Source organism: Lethenteron reissneri, chromosome 41 (genome assembly GCF_015708825.2).
Source record: "Lethenteron reissneri isolate LAM-NWPU_2019-01 chromosome 41, ASM1570882v1, whole genome shotgun sequence".
In the NCBI taxonomy this organism is placed as follows: domain Eukaryota; kingdom Metazoa; phylum Chordata; class Hyperoartia; order Petromyzontiformes; family Petromyzontidae; genus Lethenteron; species Lethenteron reissneri.
In genome coordinates this window covers 1,910,287-1,935,134 of record NC_083819.1, presented here as the reverse complement: position 1 = coordinate 1,935,134, position 24,848 = coordinate 1,910,287, and the positions used below count along the sequence as shown (strand labels likewise).

Genomic DNA, 24,848 nt, shown 5'->3' with positions numbered 1-24,848 from the left:
CCAGACTGTTCTGGACTGAAATACATCACTGGCTATAATGCGTCAAATGTTGCCATGTTTTTTTTGTGTTGAATTCCCGTGCAGCGAGTGATTCATCCTATAAACTCCAACTCCAGCCCGAGCGAGCCCCCGTGGGTAGTAAAAACATCTAACGGCTGTGCAGTGCCGGTGGTGAGATAGTAGTAGTCGTGGTGGTGCAGTGGTGCAGTGGTTAGCGCACCGTGTGTGCGATGAACTCGGCGGCACGAGTTCGATTCCCGCTTGCGAACAATATCAGGGACGAATATCGGAACCGGTCCTGTTCCTCCCCTAGGTAGATTCAGCCTTAAATGGGTGTGCGGGTGTGTAAACATCAACACCGAGGAGACTAAGGCGGTCGGGCGTGGTGTTGGCCAACCCACCCGCTCGTGGTGCCGTGCCGGCCTTCATGTGTCATCCCAAACAGCACTTGCCCCAACAGTTCGTTAAAGGCTTTACGGGGGATCTTTTCCTTTGGTGTTGGTGCACGGGGAGTGGAGGCACATTGACAGGTGGCGGCTCTTCTCTGTCCGTGCATGTCGAGATAAAAGATAATGATGACACATTGTGTTCTTACTTGACACCGATACGCGCACGCCTGGGGCAATTCGCATCGGGCTATAAATAAACATCATGAATTAGCTATCGTCGAGAACACTTGCAAACTGATTCTTAAATTGGACGAATCGTGGTTTCTTTATCATCCCGCTCGCATCGCTTTACGCCTTCAACGATGTATCAGCAGACCGAGCCGCAGGCGCTTCTGCGTATTTTTTTAATGTAATTTCAGCATTATGTAATGCGTTTTGGGAGAAATTCTCCCCCTTAAAAAAAAGTATTTCGCCGGTGGCCAATTAAAGATGAATGTAAGTAATTTTAATTGGTTACTCTGGAGCATATGAGACGCGCGGAGGGGAGTGAATATTCATCGTTGACCTATAAGCGCGTGGGTGCTATTGCTGCTGTTATTGCATCCGCTGTTGTTGCTACTGCTGCTGCTGCGTCTGCTCATGCCCGCCACTGCTGCTGCTGCAGCAGTAGAAGCAACACGCTTATCCATTGCCCACTTGCTCGGCCGTGAGTAGACGACGCCGCTCATTCACTCGCTCGCTCGCTCGTGGTGTCACCGCCACTCACTCGCAGGTGAATTGTCGGGAAAGTGCCACGGATGCGCGCGCCGCGGAGTCATTCACGAAAGCTGCAAGGGAGACACGGAGCGCCCTGCTGCTGCTGCTACTACTGCTGCTGCTGCGCATTCGGCTTGCAATTTGACGACGTCAGGCAGGTGAGACTTGGGAAGGAGTGGAGTCGATTTTACGCATTCACGTTGAGGATGCAGACGGAGAATCAGATGCACAGCGGGCGAGACAGAGAGTTCGGCACGGACGTGATGATGGTGGGATAAAGAGAGGAGGGTTATTCGGCTGTGGCATCGAGTGGCAACTCATCCAGCAGTGGATGAGCAAATGTCTGTACGTTCTTTAGCGGAACACTAAATACACTCTCGAATGGGGTTGCCGTAGACCCATAGATTAAAGAGACAGATACACTGGGTCAACACCGGCGTGCGACTTTACACGAACCACACCCGGACTCTCGGAGAGGCACGCCGTCACATCACGCAGAGGCAGGGGGAAGCGCATCGGAAGAAGCTCTTAGGAGCAGGGCACTGTGAACGCATTAGCACGGCGGTGCTGCGTGGCTGTATACTACACACAGCAGTTGCGGAGAGCGTGAGACAGCGGCCAAGAAGAGGCGGCCACCCCTGTATTGTAACGCAGCTCTGCGTTGGCAGCGGCGATGATCGAGGCTGTGCGAGTAGAGTCGGCAATTGGAAAGACCGCGACACTTGCACGCCAAGCGCTGGGGTCGGCTGGCGTGTGACTAATATCGATGCCGCAGCTATAGCGAGAGGTGATCCTGGATGCGGTGTGCCGGGTGATGACACTTAATTTTCCTGGTCGATGATTGACACCGGAGTAGGTAGCACGTGACCTGCAGACACAGCCACAGCGAGATATATACTGAGTGTGGTGTGCCGGGTGAAATTGCACCTGCAGTTGCAGCCGGGACGCCTGCATCAGAGGCTTGCTGTCGAGAAACCTGCATCAGACGGATAGTTGCTTCGAAGTTACCTGCAACGCGGAACAACTGCAGCTCGGACATCTACATCAGAGACGTACAGCTGGGACACATGCATCAGACAACACACAGCCAGGACAAACGCAACAAAAACACCTTTATCCGACACACATGCAGCAGGACCACTTGCAAAAAAGACACCAATACACGTGAGACACCTACATTTAAGACAGCTGCAACGGAGACACCTGTTGCAGGACACTCGTGCACCAGCCGTTGAAGACATCTGAAACAGACACCTACATTGAAAACAGCCGCATGCGAACCACTTGCAACAGGACCATCATCATACGAGACACCTTCATCTGAACCACCTGGAACAGGATCATCTGTATCCGTACCATCTGCAGCAGGACCATCTGCATCCTAGAGACCTCCACCTGGACCTCTTGCAACAGGATCATCTAAATCCGAACCAGCTGCAACAGGACCCTCTACATCCGAGACACCTTCATCTGAACCTCTTGCAGCAGGACCATCTACATCCGAACCAGCTACAACAGGACCATCTACATCCGAGAAACCTCCACCTGAACCTTTTGCCACAGGGCCATCTGCATCCGAACCAGCTGCAACAGGACCATCTGCATCCGAGGACACCTACAGCCAAAGACCATCCTCGCAGAAGCAGCAGCAGCAGCAGTAGCCCCAGCAGCAGCAGCAGCAGTAGCCCCAGCAGCAGCAGCCGTGCCTGCCCACGTGTTCCCCATGCGGCGCCTGTCGGACATCAGCCCGCAGCTGGGGCAGTTGCGCTCGCTGCACGCGGCGCGCGAGACGTGGGGGGGCTTCCCCGGGGCGGACGGGGTCCGCGCGTCTCGCTCCTTCCTGGACGTGCCCAGCGTCACGGGGGGTCTCGCGTCCATCGAGCAGCGCATCATGCGCATCACGGGAAGCTGCTACGGCCACTACGCGCCGCGGGCAGGGCTCGCGTGCAGCCGCAGAGATTCACTCATCTCCTGCTCGCACCTGGGTGAGTTGTCGCACCCGTTATTGTTGTTGTTGTTGTTTTTGTAATAACATTCGGACTTTGTGATCGCGGTGGTTGTGGTCAATTTTTGCGGCACTTTGGTGGATTTTTTTTTGTTGAATTTCACTTGTTTGGGGTGATTTTAAGGCAGTTAACATCTTGCTACGGTGGCGAGATGTTAGCTGCCTCGCTTGGTATACAGAAGCGCACGGGTTCGATCCCAGCCCTGACGCCTGCTGTATATTTGGAGGTTGCATATTCTTCCCGTAGTCACGTACATTTTCCTCCGGGTCCTCCGGTTTTCCCCACGACGTTTAGAAAGATGCGTTTCGAGTATTTTGCTGCTACACATTTCCACACGATAAGCCACTTCGTTGAGCTATCATTTGTGGCCAAGTCGCTTCTCAAAAAGAGCTGTATAGCTCAGTGGGACCTTACCTGGTTAAAAAATAAAAATACCCAGCCAAACCTCGATGAGTCTCAGGACTAATTTTCAGGAGGGCCCTGCCATGGTTCCAGAAGTTTTCCTACACAACAATTCAGGGCCACATTTTAAGCCTGAGTACATACAGGGGGTATTGTGTACTACACACAGGTATTGTGTACTACATTACAGCTCTGTGGACTGCGCTGTCCCATCCACCAGCTCAGAGGTGTCACCCACAGATTTCCATCTGCTCGGCCCTTTGAAGGATGGCCTACATGGGCCACATTTGCGAACGACATCTATTCACGTTGTGTTCGTGTTCCCAAGCGGTTAAGTGACGCCAGCAAATCCTTCAACTGTGATGGAAATGTTTGCCTTGATTCCACGTTTGACGCAATGATGTAGAGAATCCGTTGAAATTTCCCCTGAATGAATATCCGCAATGTTGAATCAGTTCGACGTCATTTGTTGTGGAGACAAAATGAAGTTACAGACCGTATTACCGTTTCGGGTTCGTGGTGTCCAGCAAAGACAAAGATACCCCGTATAGCCTTTCAACAGTTTGTTGGGGCAAGTGCTGTTCGCGAGCACTTGGGCAGCACAGGGCAGTGCAGCACCCACGCCGATGCCTCCCCGTTGACGTTCCCCGCCTTCACCAACCAGCACTGAGCAGAGTGGTGAAGTATGGACAAATCACCTGCCCACCCCACACACGACCCGCATGGCGCGGGCAGGCACTCATGCAGCAGTGGATTGACAAACGTGGCTGAACGCGTACACTGGCTGTGACTAATATAATCCGTAATACAGGTGTCTTGGGTTAGGTCGCGTAAATATATAAATGTGTCGTTAAACCCGCCACCACCCGACACAGCCAACTAGTAAGGTTTGTCACGTAAACAGAACGTGGCCAATTCGTCACTTGTACAGCACGCCGGTGTGTTGGAGAGCAAAGCCACAACAATTACAATCTGAGTACGATGTTTCGTCAGTAATTACAACTAGCTTCATCAGGCAAATAGCCAGATATGTGGAGAAATTCTCCTGTTTCTTTCCTCAAATAGAGGGGTAGATGTGATGAGGTCACTTGTGTGCCCTTCGTGAGCGAAGTGGTGGTGGGGATGAACGAATGCATATAATGACTATGGGTATCCATTGCCGGTTGTGTTATATATATGGTAATCAACGTACATTATGCATGTCCATTATGCAAGCCCGTTGTTCTTGTACCTCCTGTCCATTGTGCGCACTCAAATAGCCGTGCCAGTTAATGTTCAACGTTAATCCCTATTTGAAGTATAGTGACCAGTATAGGCATGCATTTAAATAATGCATTATTTGATGATTCGCTTCCAAGCAGCACTAAGTCTGTAGCTGTGGTCATACGCTCATAGTAGGGCTGCATGTGTACGGTATGCCGTCAGATGTGAACTTGACGTGCAGACGGTAGCGGATATCTCGATCTTGCATTGCCATCTAGGGGCAGAGTCTTGCCACTGCACGGACACTGATCACAGCTCCGTTGAGTCTCCAATAATTCAAGAGGGGTTCCTGACTTCGTAGGCGGGTGGCGATGTTGCTGCTGCTGCTGTGTGTGTAATCTCAAATGAGTACGTCGTTTGACAGGTAAAATGTTCAGCATTGTGATGTTTGGCCAAAACCAGTGACGCTGTATGGCTTTCTGTCTGTTTGTTTAGCTATGGGAGGAAATCGCAGCCATGCAGAGCAGGGAGAGAGAAACTCACAAACTGCACGCTCGGAAGGTGGCCCGAGTCGGGGATCGAACTCCGGATTACCGCTGCCGCCCACAACAAACACAATAAACACATTACATCTTCTTGGTTCTTTCGGTAAAGTCACGTAGAAGGGAAATAATAAAATAATAAAATAATAAAACATTATAAAATACAATTCTCACGACGTGACTTTACCGAAAGAACCAAGAAGATGAATCCCTGCAGTCACGAAAGCTTTAAATCGAAACAAAATACATTTATACTCTTTGGTTCTTTCGGTAAAGTCACGTAGGAAGAAAAATAAAACAAAAAAACACATCACGACGTTTCGATCGCAACACAAGCGGTCGTCCTCAGGCGGAAAAAAATTATCCAGCAGTGGAACTGCTGAACCAGCGAGAGAGCTGTTACAACAAGAGGTGATTTATGTGGCGATGGGCAAGCAAGCGGGGTCTGAGCTAGAAAGGAATCCCATCCCCGGACGCAAGCACGTCAGTTGTGTTAATGGGGGAGATTAGAGAGAGAGAGAGATTAGGGACATTTAGTCAGTGGCGGCTCGTGGCATGTCCACTAGGCGTGGCTGTTGTGAGTGACATCTGTAAAAACAAAAACCTCGCCATGTTATTGGCCCTCCCGTGATATAACTGTCTTATTAAATCCTTTATATTAAGTTCACTTGCTTGCTTGCGCGCTTACGACCTTGCAAATCTTTCGGTCGTTTTTTAACCCATTTCCCTTGATCCAATCGAGCTGACATTTTGCACACATACTCGTTGTGCGAGACAATTAATGTTCGTGAAATTTTTTTTCCAAAATTTTACACTGTTTAGGGAAAACAAATTAAATATTTAATTACCAATTGTTTAATACTGCAGACAATCATCTGACCCATAGGTGGCAGCCATCTCAAGCCAGAGGACGAGAGGACTCTAGCCGCCACGCATATAAAGGATTTATAGTGAAAAACTTTGTTTTTACGGGTTAATTTTTCTACCAACACGGTAGACATTTATGAACAACACGAAACAAAATAACAACGCACATACATGCTGTCCCCATGACCCTCAAGTCCACACTACACACCCCCCTCTGACACTGACTAATCGATCGTCTCGGCTGTGAGCCGATCTCTCTGCACGATGCACCCTCGCGACTCGTCACGGCCACGGGCGCCTTTGTCACCGTCCTGAATGGGTCTCAAGCGGCGTGGCTACCACGATAGACGCTGATCGCAGTGAACCAAGAAGGGGAAATCTCTCAGTCGGACACATTCACAGCCGCCCCGAGACCTCCGCGAGGCACAAATAAATCAGACCGTGGCGTTGCAGCGGTTTTTAATACGAACAACTTAACATTTTATCTGCAGTAGGGAGTTCACGTTGAAATAATCATTATGTACCTATTTATTTTTTAAACACAACAAAGCAATTAATAGAAAAGTATTTTTTTTTGTATTAGAAAAATCGTTTCTTATGTCCAGCTGCTCGGTGGAGCGGCGCCCCATCGCTCCTAGTGGACACGAACCGCTTCTGCTTGAAGGCCATCGGGGTTTTTTTTTCAGAGCAATCGTATCCAGCAGCATTAGCTGAAGCAAGTAAAACGCTGGGCTGGATTCGACACTCTGGGTCTCATCGGCGAAGCAAATGCTCCTGCTGTATTATTACCATATACAAAGATCCCCCTGGTTAACCTTGACAGATTTTAGGAGCAAGTGCTGCTGTTAGCGAGCACATAGGAAGGCCGGCACGGCACACGAGGGGAGTTGGGTGACCAGCGCCACGCCCGATCGCCTTTGTCTCCCCAGTGGCGATGTTTACTACACACCGCACCAGACGCTGGTCTTGGCCGTGAGCGGGAATCGAACTCGGGTGGCCAGATGTGTAGCGCGCTCACCACACCACTACCGCAACCCTTCTGCGTATACCGTGCTGCATCAACAGACACCGGGGTGCCGTCTGTGGGTGTCGCTGGAGCATTGCTGCGTCGACGGAGAGAGTGGTCGAGGCAGGTGCCCTGCGGAAAATCCACGTGCGTTAGTGGAACTCCACGATATGGTTCGACTCTGATTATAGACTCCGGTGACAAAGGCGTTGCTAGCAAAGCTGCGGGCGTCGGATTAACAACAATTATTTGCCGCTCAAGCGAAGGTTACGATCACAAAACATTGCCGGAATATGTGCAGGATTGGACGACGATGATGATGACGATGATTTTTATTTAAAAAAAAAACGCATTGTATTCGGAAAGAAAAGCGTGGCTTGCAAGGCAGGAGTTGTGTGTGTGAAGCGGTGACTCAGTGGCTAGCGCACGACGCTCTGCACCCGCATGTCAGAGTTAGATTCCCTGCAGCGGGTAGCATCAGTGGTGAATAATATCTGAACCGGTCCTGGCCCCCGCACAATATCATCAGCCTACCGTGACCGGCGTGGTGAAGTATGGTCGATAAACGCTCACGACCTACACGGCTTGGGAAAGCCTTCGGAAATTAATTCAGAAAGGGCTGTTTTAATAGGCGAACGTTCATAATGCAGAGATATTGTGATATAGATACCTATGATGCTGATATTTTTTTGGGAAAATACAAAGCAATGGCCTTTGCCAACAAAATCATTGGTTTCAAGCATGATGATTATTATTCTACTTTACAAAAACATGATTACCAGATCATCATAGTAGTCCTTTATTGGGAAATGACACTCCTACTGCCGCTGGTGATTGTTATTCTTACCGAAGCATCATTATTATTACATAAACAAAAGCATTGTTCACAAGGAAGATGATTGCCGAAGGTTGCTACAACGGTCCAGAATTGTAAAAATAATAACAGTTGTGATGGTGTGATATAACCACCATCTATCAATGAATAACAATGCACATATTTGTGCAGGAGAGCCACACGAAGTGGCGTGACTTTTTTTCAAGAGTGTCCTGTCAATTAACGAGTTTCATACAATAACCATCTAATAGTCATGAATGTTCTGGGGAGGACTGTAACAAAATATCAAATCAAGAGGATGGGGGGGGGGAAACCCTGCATATATATCAAAAACATCTTCCAAGACATCTGGCAGGTGTGGAATAATAGGCCAAATACCTTCCACGAGAGAAGCTCCCTGTACATAATAGAGGCCCTTCCGCCAGCAGTGACGTGAGCAAGTCATTGTCAGTACTGCACCTTTACCCTCTTTATTGTTTAAAAATGGAAAAGGACATTAATTGATGCACCACAGGGAGAAAGAAGTGGTGTTATGCCGCAAACCATCTGAGTTCAAGCAAGCGCTAAGAAACAAACATCAACTGTGTCTGTGGTGCCACGCGGCTATGGGTAGCGGCGTTGCAATGCTTGCTGAAGTGTCTTCATGATAGCTGCAAAGGATGAAAGGTTGGGAGGAGACACATTTGCCTGTGGTGGTGAGATCCACAGGAGGGAGACAGGAGCCTACAGATGCGCTGCTGCTGCTGCGCGAGTGCGGGGTTGGAGCCAAGTGTTTGTTTTTGCGCAAATCTATGCGCGTGTGACGCGTGCGTGTGCGCACACGCGCACGCACAGACGCGGACACACACACGCGCGTGTGTTTATTTGTGTGTGCGGAGCGGTATTGAGCAGTTAGCGCGCTGCGCGACAACCCCAGCCACTCGGGTTCGATTCCCGCCCATGGCCAACATCAGTGGCGGTTTTCTGAACCGGACATGGGCCTCCCACTAGGTCGACTCAGCCTCAAATGAGTACCTGGTGCGGTGTGTAAAGTAAAAAAAATCGCCACTGGGGAGACAAAGGCGGTCGGGCGTGGTGCTGGCCACCCACCCCCTCGTGTGCCGTGCCGGCCTTCATAGGTGCTGCTCGCTGACAGCACTTGTCCCAACAGCCCGTTTAGGCTACACGGGGGATCTTTGCATTTGTGCACGTGGGGCGCACGGTGTTTATTCCACTGCGGACACTCACGTGCGTGCGCTGGATAGGAAAGCGTCCGCGGGGGTCGCTGTAATCATCAGCAGAATCATCATCATCAGCAGCAGCAGTGGCTTCAGCAATAACATCATCATTATCATCATCAGCAGGGTAAAGCAAAACCAATGAAGAAGCATTCGCCCAGAGTGGCGCCTCTAACTGCCTGCGGCGGACCCACGGTGGCGCTCAGCCACACTGAAGGTGAGCGAGAGACGCGCCGCGCTTGGCCGCATCGCACGGAACGTCGGGACGTGGTCGGGCACAACGTTTGCTCGTGCAGTGCGAAACATCGCCAGGGCCGCGTGTCCACGTCGTTGCGTGTAGGCGCCAGGGTTCGAAACCAGCCGCCGCCCTCACGGTCACCGCGGGTGTCACACTAAGAGATTCACCGCTTCGCAGCGAATGTTAAAGATGCCCTGTTCGTCAGTCGCAAGAGTGGGACAAGAGTAGGTGAGGGTCCGAGCTTGTCACAGTGCCAAAAGTAGCCCGCGAACCACTCAAACAAATCATCGCCAAGTCGCTCTTGCAAATTAGGCTGTCCTCCTGTTCTCTTAAGTTCGTAGATGATTAAACAGACTGTTGGGGTAAGTGCTGTTAGCGAGTAGCACCTATGAAGGCCGGCACGGCACAAGAGGGGGTGGGTGGCCAGCACCACGCCCGACCGCCTTTGTCTCCCCAGTGGCGACGTTTAATTTCTACACACCGCACCAGGTACTCATTTGAGGCTGAGTCGACCTAGGGGAGGCCCGGGACCGCTTCAGATAATCGTCACCGGTGTTGGTGGCCGTGTTGTTTGTAGCGCAGCGCCGCGCTTACCGCCCCCCCTCCCCCGCGCAGGCAGGGCCAGACACGACAGCCCAGAGCCAACAAGACTCGAGGACGAGACTCGTGATGCGATCGAGGCGAGCGCCGCCCGCTGCTCCTGCTGCTGCCCCGGCTGCCCAGTCCGCAGGGCGCCACCGTGCTCCAGCCGCGTGCTGGCACGGGTCGCCCTGGGGGCTCTCGTCTCGGTGTCCGTGGCCGGGTGCCTGGTCGGTGCCAGTCAGCTCGCCCGCCTCGCCTTCTGCAAGGTGTCTGCGCCATTCTTCCTGGCGTGGTTTTCCACCGCCTGGAACGTGCTGCTCTTCCCCATCTACTACGCCATGCACGTGCTCAGCCACCGCGGCGACAAGCGTTCGCCCATTAAGATTTTTCGGTACGTGGCTGCTGTTGTTGATTTTTTAGTTTGTAGTTTGTTCGGAACACCGTCTCAGGCCGAGGGGTCGCCGCGTGAGACCTCAAAAGCGTTGACACTGTCAGTCTCTTCTGCGGCGGCGGCGGAGGAGGTCTCGCTAACACGCGCGCTCAGCGGCGGTTCTCAAACCGTGGGTGTAGAGGGGCGTAGGCTGCAGCATGGATACTGCGCAGGGAAACAAATGTTGAATGTGTGCGTGGGCAGAGGAAGCAGTGGGGACAGTAACCATGATCAGTGCGATAGACCAGTGGTTCTTAACCTTTACTGCAGCCGTGCGCTCCTTTGGTTCTCATCGTTAAAAAATGTATAATGTTAATAAATACATAGGGTTGATGAAACAAAGTAGTTGTACTTACGTGCCAATTCGTGTTTCGATTATTTAACTTCTAAAAAAATGTCATGTCTCGCACCCCCAGGGAGTGCGTGCACCCCAAGTTAAGAACCACCGCGATAGATGAATGGTTGGGCGTGTGAGCGGGTGATGGAGTGAGTGATGGAGTGGGTGGTGGAGTGGGTGGTGGAGCGCGGTGAGCGAGTGGGTAACTTGGGCGCGTGAGTGTGTTGCTGTGACCTGCATTATAGCAGCAGGCGCGTGAACACTTCGCGGACGAGACAAAACAAGCCAGCGTGGTAATGCACCGAGTCCTCGGCCATGGGTGGAGGAATCTGTGGGGCGAGACTGCGACAGGAATAGGGCAAACCTCCGCGTCTGTTTGCGACTCTGATTCTCAGGGAGTGTGTGCGGCTGCGGGGGGAGGAGGGCGTCACGGCGCGCCTCTTCGTGAAGCGAGCGGCTCCCTTCTGCGCCCTGTGGCTCGCCACGCACTACCTGTACCTGCTGTCGCTCCGCAAGCTGCCGCCCAGCGACGCCTCGGCGCTCTTCTGCTGCAACAAGGCCTTCGTGTTCCTGCTGTCGTGGATCGTGCTCAAGGATCGCTTCGTGGGCGTCAGGGTGAGGCAGAGCGCCCGCGTCTGGCCCAAGTGCCTCCAGATCGATTCTCGGCTCGTCGTGGCGTTTAACTCTCCAACACACCCGCGCGTGATGGAGTCGTAGCGAATTGGATCAATGCGCTATTGAAATATAAGATACGAATTGGCACGTTTTGTTTACGTGACGGAACTCACTCATTGGCTGTGTCGGGTGGTGGCGGGTTTTCACGACACATTTATGTTTACACGATCTGCTCCCCCCCCCCAAAAACCCCTTTATTATCGATTCCATTGGTCGTGAAAGCCGGCGACGTGTCACGCTGGGCCTCCTCGTTAGTCTGTCTGGCGTCCACCGTCAGCTTGCAGAGTCAGTTGTCACATTTGTTTTTCTGCCGCTGCGTTGGTTCTCGTGGCTGCTGTTCAGCTCACCGATGGGTTTTCGTGTCGTGTCGCGCGTGCTGTCGTTCGGCACGATGTCTGACGTTTCGCTCTACGTGGTGCAGCCCGTTGACGCGTCAGAGCGCTGTTATGATTTTGCAAAGAATTGGCTGAAATTTTTTATATGCTCATTATTGGATGGTGCCCCCATTCCCAGCGGCTTGTCCTGCTGTTCGGAATTTTCGCGGCGTAGTGCGATCCCACATGCCCAAGGACGTAGGAGACTTCATGGAACTTCCATACAAATATATATTCATGTCGCCTCGTCATCTTTAGTCAATCAGGGGTGTACTTTCCCACACACCTTCATATGAGATTGACATTGCTCACATGGCAGCCTAACCGATATTCTAATTCCAGAATTACCCAAATTAATTTAAACACCAAATGTTAATATTTGCAGTCATTGGTGACTGAGCTGAGACCGTTCACTTGCTAAACTTCAAGACCCGGTGTAATCACGGGCAGCTGGATCTCAGATTCAAATCCAGGATCTCACAGCGGCGTTAGATCACCTCTCTGACCTCTGACCCACGCGGCCACCTCAACATTCCACATCCCTGCGATGGGAGCCAGGGCTTACTTTTTTCTCTCACTCCAGGGGCATGATCTTTAATTGTTAATGCATAGCCTCCTTCCTGGTTTGCTGGGATACATTGGACATGAATTACTAATTAGTAATTACATTTAAAATACCATATTGCTCAGTAAATGGATAAACGTCGTGGCGAACAAAATCAACATAGATGCAATGAAAATATATTATACCGAGCTCTTTGTCAATTAATTTCTGGATGAAGGTCTACTCAAAGTCCTGTCAAGTCACATGATTGTTTTTGACCATACTTCACCACAATGATGAGAGCAGGTTGCGATGTATGTTGAGCTTCTTTCGCACCGTACGTTGCCAACCGTGCTACCGATCGGTTGGCCAAGGCAGGGCTCATGAGCAGTCGTTGATCTTCTTGGTTCTTTCGGTAAAGTCACGTAGAAGGGAAGTAATACAATAATAAAAATAAAACATAATATGTTTTATTTTTATTATTTTATTTTTATTATTTTATTACTTCCCTTCTACGTGACTTTACCGAAAGAACCAAGAAGATGAATCCCTGCAGTCGTTGATGTTAGCTACGTCCGTGAATCAACCTCGTATCAGCGTGCTCATAGCACGGTGATGCCACATGCACGGTTAGATTAAAACTAGACATCTACCGAATAACCACTGCAGCCGAACGCACACAGATGCGGCGCATTAGTTAATGAACGGACCTCTCAATACCCGCGGCATCTATTGCGTCTCGATTTGCATCGAACTTGCAGTCCATCTCTGCTCGCGTGCAATTCATTTGTCTGCCGAGCTGTCAACTCGGGGGGTTTCAGAGGGAGCTAGGAATCTGGCACTTGATGCAGGAAGACCTTTTACTTTGATGTGTGTCTGTATGTGTGTGTGTGTTGAACTTCCTTGGTACCGTAGGTAGCCAACCGTGCTGATCGGAGGTGCGGGAAATTGGTGCTTCATGGGCCAGGAAACGACACATTTAAATGATGCATGACATAAAGCAACCTCCACCCCCCCCCCCCCCAATGTTTTAAGCTATTGATGTGCGTGCTTGACCACCGCCCTGCGCGTCACTTTCAAGTGTAATCGATGCGTCACGTCACGTGCGTCTCGACCTTTGATGCAGTTGGTGGCGCACGGCCCCGCTGCACGTGTGCCGCCCTAGCCACACGCGTGTGCCCGGGGTGCGCGCGCGACTCTCTGCCCTGACACCCATTTATACCCGCGTGGCTTGGCCGTGCGGGCCGTTACGTGATTTCTTAGAATAACTGGCAGCGTGAGTCGTCAGTGGGACGACTCTACGACCGCATAACCTGGAATGCGCCCCCATCACGGTGGCGAAGTGGGGTCGAGCCTGGATAGTGCTTGGATGAATTATGCGGGTTATTATTATTATTTCGTATTTTTATTTTTACGCTGGCAAACGGTGGCCTACTCATTGCGACTGACGTCACGGGATCTTTCACGTCCACTGTGGAGCAGATGCCGCCACTTCAGTGTGATCACCAATTACCACACCGGCAAATGCCGCTCAGCCACGGGACGTCCCTCACTAACCAATGTCTCCCCCACACCGCCTCCCGCGTTGCCGCAGATGGTGGCCACTATCCTGGCCATTGCCGGCATCGTGATGATGGTCTACGTGCAGTACGTGGACGGATTCAACCACGACTCCGTGGTCGGGGTGGCCCTGGCTGTCGGCTCCGCGTCCACGTCCGCCCTCTACAAGGCAGGGACTGTGCCGATGAGTGCTGACAATGACAGCCGCCGGTCCGCCCGCTGTTGTCTGCCTCTGTATCGCAGCTGCCTGTCGATCGGTCACATTTGCTCAAACTTACTTTGCATGCGTGTATGTTGAATTTGTTTCGCAACGTACGTAGCCAACCGTGCTAATCAGAGGTGCGGGGGTAGGACAACAAACTAAACATTAAAAGCAGTTCTAAAGAAATGAGTTTGTCAATCTAGATGATGATTTAAAAGTGCATCGCTCCGAGCGGCTTCCTGATATCGGAAGGAAGAGCGTTCCAGACGGCCCCAGAAACGCATCTGAAAGCGCCACGCGATGCGGTGACCACCGTCTTTGTTCGGTGGCTAGCAGCCAAAACCAACGTTGACGGTGGCCGAAGACGAGAGGACCACAATGCACCTCTTCAGGAACTGCTGCTCATGGTTTTTAACACAATGCACAGAGGCCGCGTACAGGTTTTTTTTCTTGTACACGTTTTCGTTAGCCGTTTTTTTTTCCGGCCTGCACTTTAATTATGTTGTGACGGAGGCATCCTCAGCATATACAGATGTTACTAAAGTCCATGTTACTAAAGTCCATGAATACCCCTCCCATGATAATTTGATGAATTTTCGTAATTTGTGATCGACGATTCAATTCAGGAACTTTTTTTCTCACTTGTACTGTCTCATGAATTCGCTCATTAGCCTAAATGTAACATGTGTATACATTGTAAATAAAAGCTTTTTAACATGCAATTTGATACATGTATTGCGAGTGAGCCTTAGACCAAATCATCCGGATTCTCGTCAGATCTCAGAAGCTAAGCAAGAGTGAGCCCGGAGAGTGATTGTATGAGTGGCCGTTGTGGACAACACACGTGTTGTAGCTGATGTGGCAGCAGAGGACAGCGGCGCAGCAAAACCCATTGTTGTACTGCACTATGCCCTCACGTCTGCGCTCTCTGCCGTCACCAATACGCGCACTGACCAGCGTGCTGAGGTATGATCCTCTAACCCCCATGGCCTACACACCGCCCTAGGGAGAGGCTAATCCAGTAATCTGTGGGTTTATAATCTCATTTGTTCTTTTACAAGGTGCCATTCATTATGCTGATTACCAATATGTTATCCTACAATTAATGTTCCTTTTGAAATTGTCACGCTGGTATACATCGTTCTATTTCTAAGACAAGCATTTATTAATTTTGACAATGTGTCAAGACTCTTGCCCTGCCATCTTGGCGCCGTCATTAATATATATAACTTCGCCTGCAGTATTCCTGTTTGAAACTCTGTTAGCTTGAAGTAACATCTGCAGTTAATGCAGCAATCCCGCATTTGGAGCTTTATATCCCCCTGGCACCCTCCTGCAGTAATAAACCAAATGCAACAGTACGAGTGGATTGACTAAAGGGCTGCGCATGTGCATGTGCGAGTGAATCAACTTGAATCGATTTCATCAAAGCATCATCGTTACATGGCTAGTGAGTGCAGCATATCTTCCGTGCGAAATCGTTGTATTTTTTGGAAGGGAGGGTTTACAGGGTCCGCATCGAGCAGCTGGTACGACGGTAGCCAGCACGTTACATGGATGGTGACTCTCATGAAAATACTTTAGCCAGGTCTGGATTTGTCCCCGCTGACCTACTTCTCACATTGCCTCTGCCATGTGTACTCTTTATAGAGTCAGATTCTATTCAATTGGCGGGTAACCCGTTCCAATAGTTCACCGTTTTCTTGTGTTAAAGAATTCACTTCCAGAGGATTTATGGAAATAAAAAACAGTTTCATTAATAATTCCGAAAAGAGAGTCCGGGGAGAGAACGGGGCCGAGACGATGGGTTTAATTTCCTAGACGGTTTAATTGTTTCCAGGGCCCATCACTTATTGCAGTGCATCACGTGCCAGAGATGGCGAGCCACTCTGAGAGGGCATACAGGCTGCTCTGCCGACCCACTGCAGCACGTGCTTCGTGTAACCTCCAGCCAGAGCCAGACAGAGAGATGGGGATGGGGTGGAGAGGAAATGGGGGAATTTGTCCATGGCCCAACATTCCATGAGAACCCCATGAAAAGCAATACACGTAAGATTTTTTTATTTATTCAGATAAGTTACACTTATTCATATTAATGCTTGAACATGAACAAGTAAAAACATTAGACGTAATGAACGGTAAAGGTACAGCACTGACATGTCTCTCATGCCACACTGCTTGAGGAACAGCCACCACTTAACGGGGAGGTATTATTGGCCTACTCTTCTACGCTGGACCAAACGTCTTAGAAGAGAAACATACCACCGTTAATAATTGCTGTTTTGTGAGTCTCGTTTTAATGTCATACTCCAGTTTCCACCCCTTGACGTAGTGAGTGGGTTTACTTGAGACAGTAAATCTATCTGTGACGGTCCCATCTGATGACGGAGACTTGTGTTGCCTCCGAAACGTCGTGATTTATTATTTTATTTCTATTATTTTTTATCTTTTACCTACCTGACTTTACCGAAAAAACCCAAGAGTATGAATCCACTGATCTACCACCATCTCCTGTCCACCTTGTAGCCCAAACCTACAGTGCCGAATATTCCCTGCCAGTCTTCCCTTCCAAGTGCTCGCCAGGCTCAACCGTCGCTTAGCCTCTTGAGATCTGACGAGACCCGGGGGCCCATGCCCGGGCGATTCTCTGGCGATGCAAATCCGTCCGCGAGCTCCCGGCGGCTAGACGATCAGGGCCGTCGATTAAAGCAACCCCCCCTCTCCCCCCACTCGCCGTGCCCCCCGCAGATCCTGTGCAAGATGCTGCTGGGCAGCGCCACGCTTGGCGAGGCGTCACAGTTCCTCTCGTCGCTGGGACTATTCGACCTGCTCTTCGTGTGGGTGCTGCCCGTCGCGCTGTACTTCACGCACGTCGAGTACTGGCCCTCGCCAGCCGCCCTACCCTGGGGCCACGTGTGCGGATTCGCCTGCCTGCTGCTCGGTGCGTCCTCGCGCCGCGGCGGCGGCGGCCGTGCGGTGCGGCGCTGCAGCCGGTCACCATTCATCCCGGTCACGTGTCCGAAGAAGTGCAGATTCCTCTACTTGACTCGGTCGTCTCGAGTCGACATCCATTCTTTTCAGGACTTCATACGGGCACAGATACATTGTGGCTGTTGTTGATCATGAGAACATGTATGGGCATGGACGCAGTGCCGGATTAAGCTAATGTGGGGCTTGTAGCATATGTTATAAAGGGGCCCTAAATGAAAAAAAAAAACACATAAATATTTAATCACGCATTTTTTACTTGTAAAGTATTTGTATTTTTTTATTTGCTATACGGCCAGATAATACGACAAATCGCTCACCTTAAACACCCCGTCGTTCATAAATGTTGAAGGCGGTATAGTACTATAGTGGGAATTATCTGGTAAAAAAAAAGAGTTACAAAATAGTTATAAATGACAAATGAATTTATACTGCTGGGTAGACAAGAGATGGTAGGGGGGGGGGGCAAGCGGCGGGGGTGGTGAATTTAATAAACTTGTTTCCAAATTCCGCCCCGGGAGATTGACACCGGTGACCTCTGGCTTGCAAGCGGCCCCTCCCCAGTAGGGACTCCTTGAGAGATTGAGCTCTCGGACTCGTTGAGGCACTTCCAGTTGGCAAGTAAGCATGGATAATTTCATACATTAACATCGATTTTTCCGCTCGCAACCTCGCATTAGTGTGGCTTAAGGGTATACCGTATTGTTTGCAATGCCTGCAGAGTATATGCAAATCACAGGTGATTGTTCCTTTGTGATAATAAAAAGGACTGAATAAACTGGACAGAAATGACAAGATACGTGTTAGAAATAGGACATAGGATTTGGTCATAAACAGTGAAGATGTATCAAGGCAGCAATGCGCCAGGACTGCAGATCGTTACCAGGGTGAACAAATAGAGTAATAGGTTTTAACCCTTTTATCTGGTACAAAAACTGACACCTTTATACGCCTTTTGGCGTCATCTGGTCCAACACCAATGGAGACTAGGCTCTAAGAAAAGCTGTCTCGGGTGTGGACCAATCAACTTCAAGGACAGTGCATATCATTATCATTATCAGAGTTGTTTCTTTTTGTTTGCATTTTGACTGCTTGTATTGTGGTTATTGCAAACATGATCCCTTGTATAAAGGTGTCAGTTTTTGTACCAGATGAAAGGGTAAAAACCTATTACTATATTTTGCTACTGGTAAAGGAGGTCTCATAGTGTGAACAAACAGAGGCATCATTCGTCTCTGTACCTCTGATCGATTGTGCCAGGACATTTATTTGCACGCAAACCGTGCGTGATTTTGTCACGTTTACGTGACCATGCTAATTGGTGAAACACACTCCGACCATTACGTCGTAATGATGATGATGGTTCACAGCACCTTTGTCAATCCACCTTTGGATGGGGATTGTTTGACCATACTTCACCATGCTGGTTACAAAACTCAGGTTGTTGGGTTCAGAGTCGAGCGCGCTAACCATTGTGCCACTGCTCCAACGCATCCTTCCATTTAGTGCCTCTAAGTTGTTCCAACGGAGAGCCATTCCTCAACGCTGTTTCAACACGTCTCAAACATTTTCGAGCCTTGAAATTACAAATAAAATAAAATTCCCCGTATACTTTGAAAATCATTAACAATAAAACAGTTGATATTTCAAGATGTGTTTATTGCTCACTTGGCTTTGCTCCAAAAACGTTGTCATGGTGTTTTGTTTGATTTTCAGTGTTCAACGTTCTGGTTAACTTTGGAGTGGTGGTCACCTACCCGATATTCATCTCCCTGGGGGTGCTTCTCAGTGTGCCAGGAAACGCAGGCAAGTACCCTACACCAGGAGGCGGTGCGGCAAAATCCATTGTTGTACTGCACTATGCTTCCACGTCTATGCTACCGGCCTTCACCAACCTGCATTGACCGGTGTGGTGAATTGTGATGAAACAATCCCACGACTCGTTCGGTGTTGGTGGCAGGTGGTCCTCATCCAGCAGTGGATTGACTTGCAAGGAAACGTCGTCCTCAGATGAGACAACAATCCTGTGGTCCTGTATCACCGTCTGTCAAGAGTGGAAGAGTAGGCCAAAAACATACAATCTGGAGGGGCTCTGTAGAGCTGCTGCTAGTGGAGGCCCTTCTTTGCCATCAAGGCAGCGCCTTTGCATTTACCTTTACCTGCATCACCTCGCGGATAATCATTCACGGTCCCTTGATGCTCGTTAATAAAGGCAGGCGCCATAATCCTATCATCCTGGGTAACATCCCAGTTTTAAGCTCTGATCTGGCCAAATCACCCCTTACTCACCAGTATGTAAAAATAATTTTTTTCCATTAGGTTTGGGACATCCATATCAATTAGATGCCGGCTATATATATACAGTCAGTGGAATACCTGGCATCAGTATACAGTCGTGAAGATGGACAACTAGGTGACGGTGTTGCTAAAATCATTTCGGCAGCATTGGCTCTCGCGTGAAACGTATCCAGCTGTCGGATCAGCTGTATACGCCGATGACCAAATAATATCGGTGAATGTGCGCGCTGTTGTCAGATCTCGGAAGCTAAGCAGGCTTGAGCCTGGATCGTGTTTCAATGGGCGAGCATCACGATAAACAACACACAGCGTCCCCTCCCGCCCGCTCCGCTCTCAATCCCTCCCACCACTCCTCACCTCCCCCTCTCCTTGTGCACCATCCACCGTTTCCGCTCCTTTCCCTACTCGCCCCCTTGCACCAGGAGCAAACTTCCCCTCCACATGAAGCAGCGAGAAGCTCCCCTCTCCCTGTCGAGTTTCCGCTCCTCCCTCAAGACCCCCACGTATTCTCCCTGGTCCATACTTCATCCCTCGGCACCCACCGTGATTCCCTGTTCCCACGAGCTTCTCTCCATCCCTACCTCCTCACCTCTTTCCCTCCTCCTCCTCCTATGCCACCATATCACCCTAAGACAACCTCATTGTACCATTATAACCCTTGTAAAGCGCCTTGGATATGAGGCACTATATAAATATAAGGTTTAGCAGAGAGCAGTGGAGCTAAATCCACGGTTGTGTTGTACTCTGCTCCAATAGCTCGTGCTCTCCGTCTTCGCCAAACCGCATGACGAACGTGGCGAGGTATCGTTAAATAACCCCGATGACCCGCACGGGGTGGGGAAGCATTCATCCAGCAGCGGATTGACGAAAGGGGCTGCGCGCATACGCGATTACCTGGTAACGCAAGGGATCAAGGTCAGCGGGGGGCTGCTCTATAACGGGGACGTCGCCGATGCGTGGTCTGTGCAGTGACGGACGCCCTGCGGTCCGACGTGGACTTCAGCGCCGTGCGGCTCAACGCGACCCTCCTCATCTGTGCCGCCTTCGCGCTGCTGCTGCTGCCCTCTGACTGGGACGAGGCGGCGCTGCGCCTGCTGAGGAGGAATGCGCGCCGCCCGCCATCCCCCGCCCCTGGCCGGCCCGCCCGGCCGGCGACCCCGGGCGGCCGCGGGCCCGCGCCGCAGAACGGAGAGCGGCCCCTCGGGACGGCGCGCGCGGCCGGCACCGCCGCCGGCGCCTCCGCCGCCACCGAGGCCGCCACCGACGCCGCCTCCGACGAATGCCACCGGATGGGCGAGTGCTCCAGTGTGATGCAGGCCTTCCGCGCGGCCAAGCTGGCCAAGAGCGCATTCTAGACGTCACAATTCGAGTCAAGGAACGTGTCCACCCTCATTCATCTCTTCTCGCACCTTCGAGGGTGCTGTTTTGTCGATGGCTGCATGGCGTTCTGGAGCTCTGGGCCTGTGGTCGGCGACAGTGATTTAAGAAAACATATTGCATTGCAGCTTCAGGAGCACACTTTGTCTCCGCGTAAAGATGACACTTCGTCATTGCGGTCTCTCGGCCTGTTTTAAGGCTACGGCGTAGGCTTTCGCCGTTGTGCTGCATCGGCCTCCGGGTTGTATCGCGGGGACACACAGACAGCATGTGGTGAGCAGATGCCAACAGTTTCCCAAGCTCTGTGGCCCTCTATATATAAAGGCGTTTTAGCCTCTTAATATTTTTTTTAATGTGGGAGAAAAGTGGACGCCCAGACAAAACCCATGCGTGCACGGGGGAGAGGCTTCATCCCATCCATTTGGAACCGATGGGAGTCCACGTTCGTTTTCCCGCGTTCGCCTGGCAAGCCAGGGTATGGCACCTCAATGCCCAAGGGATTTGTAATCTACCAACCCTCACCTCCGCAGTGTTGGATTATAGGCGTGTGCCACCACCGTCTGGATCTGGCATTGATCCGCCTGATTAAACCGGATTCTGAAGTTTAATGCTTTGATGGTCTCAGCTGAATATAAATGACTGCCGAAAAATGTATATTAAATACGGTTTTGCAATTTGATTTGATGAAATTCTAATGTCGGTTTGACCAATACCTGTTCTGAGAATTGGAAAAAAAAGATATTGGATTGTCACGTTACAATCTCATGGCAGAGCTCGTGTGAAAGTGAGCCTCGTACTGTGTAAAGGATTAAAAGGTCGCTTCCGCTAAAAAATGTTAAATATTTTGCAGTCCATTCTCGAAACACTTCTGTGAGATTCCCAAATGGATTATTTGTATCCTTGTATGATGCTGCTAACACAAGCGGGAAGTGTGGGTGGGGGGGGAGCCATATTTTAAAAATCAGTTTTCGTAGTCCACACACACGGGCACAATGTGATTTCAACACATCTTAGAGTGGACAGTGCATACATCTCCATACAGAGTTGGCAGACTGCAGTTCTTCACGTCAAATATATGAGCTGCACTCAGCAAAATTAAACTGTGCCATCCATAAACAAGTGGACAGAAAAACAATAGGCAAATATATGGTGGTTATTGTTGTTATTATACACCTGAGCAATGCCCACATAATATGACGAGTTCCAAAAGGACTGGCAGTATGAATCCAAAGAAAACTCCCAAAACAAATGATGCAGAAACCCTGCACAGAGTTGACATGTAAAGTAGTGGCATAGCATGGTTGGCATGGGCCTTGGTACCAACACTAAAATGGGATCTCCTGTACAATATTTTTCTCTTTCTCTGTAACTTGAGACCTGGGCTCCCGTAGCTCACGGGACCTGGCGCATTTCACCGCCTGCACACTCAGCAGCTACGCCACTGCATGTAAACAGTTCACTGCAGGGAGTGCAGGCCAGACGAACAGTCGGTGAGTGTAGACCCGTCGCACAGAAGGCAGCAATTCAAAGGCGCGAGAGGAATTGGAGGGAATGGGAGGGAGACCTCTGACATTATTTTACATCTCACCTTGGTCAGACTGCATCCATTGCGATAAAAACTGAACAGCAGCTCCAGAGATGGGGCAGAGCAGAAACGGATCGGGACTATCGCTTTGTGTGGGGAAAATAATAAAAATCATAATAACAATCATGTTATGTATTGAAATGTAAATACATATTTAAGTATGTAACACTACGTTGCATAGATATATACTGATATATATATACAGCATAGTGCGTATACCTCGTACAAATTTCTAAGCAGCAAAAATTTATATGTAATTTATTCAACAAATATACTGTACAGTTTGAATATATCGCGTAACAATTTACAATGCATGCTCATATAACCCGATTATTAGCAGTGCGCCATCGTGGCCACAGTGCAGGCAATGACAGATAAACCCAACTCACACGGCAGAATGGCCACCCTTAGCAGAGTACAACTGTGCAACATCAGTGCAGGAATCACTCTTCAGATGCCTCTGTAACTTACCGTTACTGGTTTTAAAACGATTGTGTTCGAAGCAACGACAAGAAATGTAGTTGATTTAATATTGATTGATGTTTGTGTGCTGTTTTCAACCTCTGCTGTAACTTGCTCTTGACTTCTATTTGCTATATTGTTGGACTGTGTTTCATTGCTTTTTGTGAGTATGATTACCCTGGTGACTCTTGCAAACGAGACTATTCTGGTCTCTTTGGCTAAGATTCCATCGTGGATGTATGTTGGACTTATTTCGCACCGTACGTAGCCAACCGTGCCCATCGGCGGTGGCAGTTTGTACTGCCACTGCCGATTGGGGTGGCACCCACTTAAATATATGTTGACTTTTTTTTCCTTAAAAAATATAACGCTTAAATATACTTCTTTTACACATTCGTAAACATTAAAGTACCGTAACAACAAGTGGGTAATTTAAGCGAATATTTGTTTTTGTTAATTTTGCCTCGATTCGAATAGAATTCAAACGGCACCACAATGAGATGGATATTCTGATCTCATTGTCCGATTCAAATCCCTCCCACGGAGTGCCACAGTGAAGGCGCTGGGGAAACACGTAACCCTGGCCTTGGCCAGTCACAAGCCATTGTTCCAAGGCCACTGATGTAGGGACAGCTCTACACAAAGGTGCGGACACTTTGTTGAACTGATAGATCACATGACTCCTTGTGAGCTGGGGTTGGATTGTAATCGTTGCTATATTGCGCACTATTTTTGGGCCAAGTATTTGCATCCCCACGGTAACAATGCTGCCGTACGTATATATATAACCCAAAACAATTCAGTTGTATTGAAACTTCTACTGTGAGATTCGCCTTGTAAATGGCATATCCTGAAAAGAACGCGAGAAAACATAGGCGTAATAATTCTAGGTGCGACAATGCAGCTATTGATATAGATTAATATTGCATCTGTACCTATACTCCATGGAATCTAATCGAATTGCACATGTAAAGATCGCTGTTTTTCAATGCATATATTGTATGTAATAGCTTCACGTGATTCCCTTCAGCCACTCGAGGCCACTACATTCAGTATTAAACAATAATTGAATCTTGAATCTACGCCTTCCAATACATTCATATCGAGTTCAAATCGATCATACCAATAATGTCGGTGATCGTAATACCTTCGGGATAGCGATGCCATGTGTTCACGTAGAATTGACTTAGTCGGGTCCTATGCAGCTCGGTAAATGCATTGTTTGTATGCCTCACAAACACGACAGCCCAAGTCCCATCGCATTGTGTTCAAGTTACAATGACTGGATTTCCAATGCACCTGAATTCACTTTCACGCAGTGGGCAATGCAGAAAAGTGAATTGTTCTGCTGCACTTCTATGCTTCCCACCTCCACCAACCTACAATTATCAGCGTGGTGAAGTATGGTCAAATAACCTCCCACGGCCCTTCATCCAGCAATGGTTTTAGGACGCAGCGAAATAATCCCACGTGAAATTAAACCACGCGTGACATGAATTCAGTCAGGGACAGGTCACAGGCAACGCTGCACTTTCAAACGATACATTACCAAGCACACGCCTCTCGAGTTGGGAAAACAAATCACCCGACTTACACATTCTTTCATATTTTATTCTCGCCAATTAAAAAAACAAATCACCAGGAAAACAACGAGAATGGGATTACTCGCAACATTTCCCCCGCCTGTGAAAAACTGCGGACGTTGTGAAACAGCGCATTAGCGGCAGCTTTGCGCTATATGAACGAGGCAATTCCCGAATGTAGTACGTTATTCATCTTTATTATTTCGATATTCTATTCGTGCCTCTGCCAATAAGTTCAGGAGCTGGTTGTCAATGTGTAGGTCTGGAAGCCAGGACGAGAGGGCTCCAGGCGTTGGGAGTTCGTCGAGTTTTGCTATTCCTCCTGCTCCGTTGAAAGAGCGTAGACTTCGTGCTTTTCCGCACGGCCCATAGTTTGGGTTGCATGGCCAC

At 49.6% G+C, this 24,848-nt stretch overlaps 1 protein-coding gene across 2 annotated transcripts; it reads left to right on the top strand.

The window, feature by feature from the left end:
- Positions 1-939: 939 nt before the first annotated feature.
- LOC133352781 (solute carrier family 35 member F4-like) lies at positions 940-24,406 on the top strand. Of its 2 annotated transcripts, XM_061568659.1 has the most exons (8): positions 940-1,303; positions 2,079-3,130; positions 10,077-10,434; positions 11,206-11,425; positions 13,998-14,132; positions 16,914-17,106; positions 18,870-18,959; positions 20,421-24,406. In XM_061568659.1, exons 2-8 carry the CDS (start codon positions 2,869-2,871, stop codon positions 20,804-20,806), a joined length of 1,644 nt encoding a protein of 547 aa, XP_061424643.1. In that variant the 5' UTR covers positions 940-1,303; positions 2,079-2,868; the 3' UTR covers positions 20,807-24,406. The 2 variants fall into 2 exon arrangements, with proteins under 2 accessions (XP_061424643.1, XP_061424641.1); XM_061568657.1 differs by lacking the exon at positions 940-1,303 and having other exon boundaries at positions 1,839-3,130.
- Positions 24,407-24,848: the final 442 nt, after the last annotated feature.

Excerpts from the sequence above, each read along its gene's own strand:
- LOC133352781 (XM_061568659.1), top strand. The coding sequence starts at position 2,869 with ATGCGGCGCCTGTCGGACATCAGCCCGCAGCTGGGGCAGTTGCGCTCG. Across the intron at positions 17,107-18,869 it reads ATTCGCCTGCCTGCTGCTCG|TGTTCAACGTTCTGGTTAAC; the intron begins GTGCGTCCTCGC and ends TTTGATTTTCAG. Across the intron at positions 18,960-20,420 it reads CAGTGTGCCAGGAAACGCAG|TGACGGACGCCCTGCGGTCC; the intron begins GCAAGTACCCTA and ends TGGTCTGTGCAG.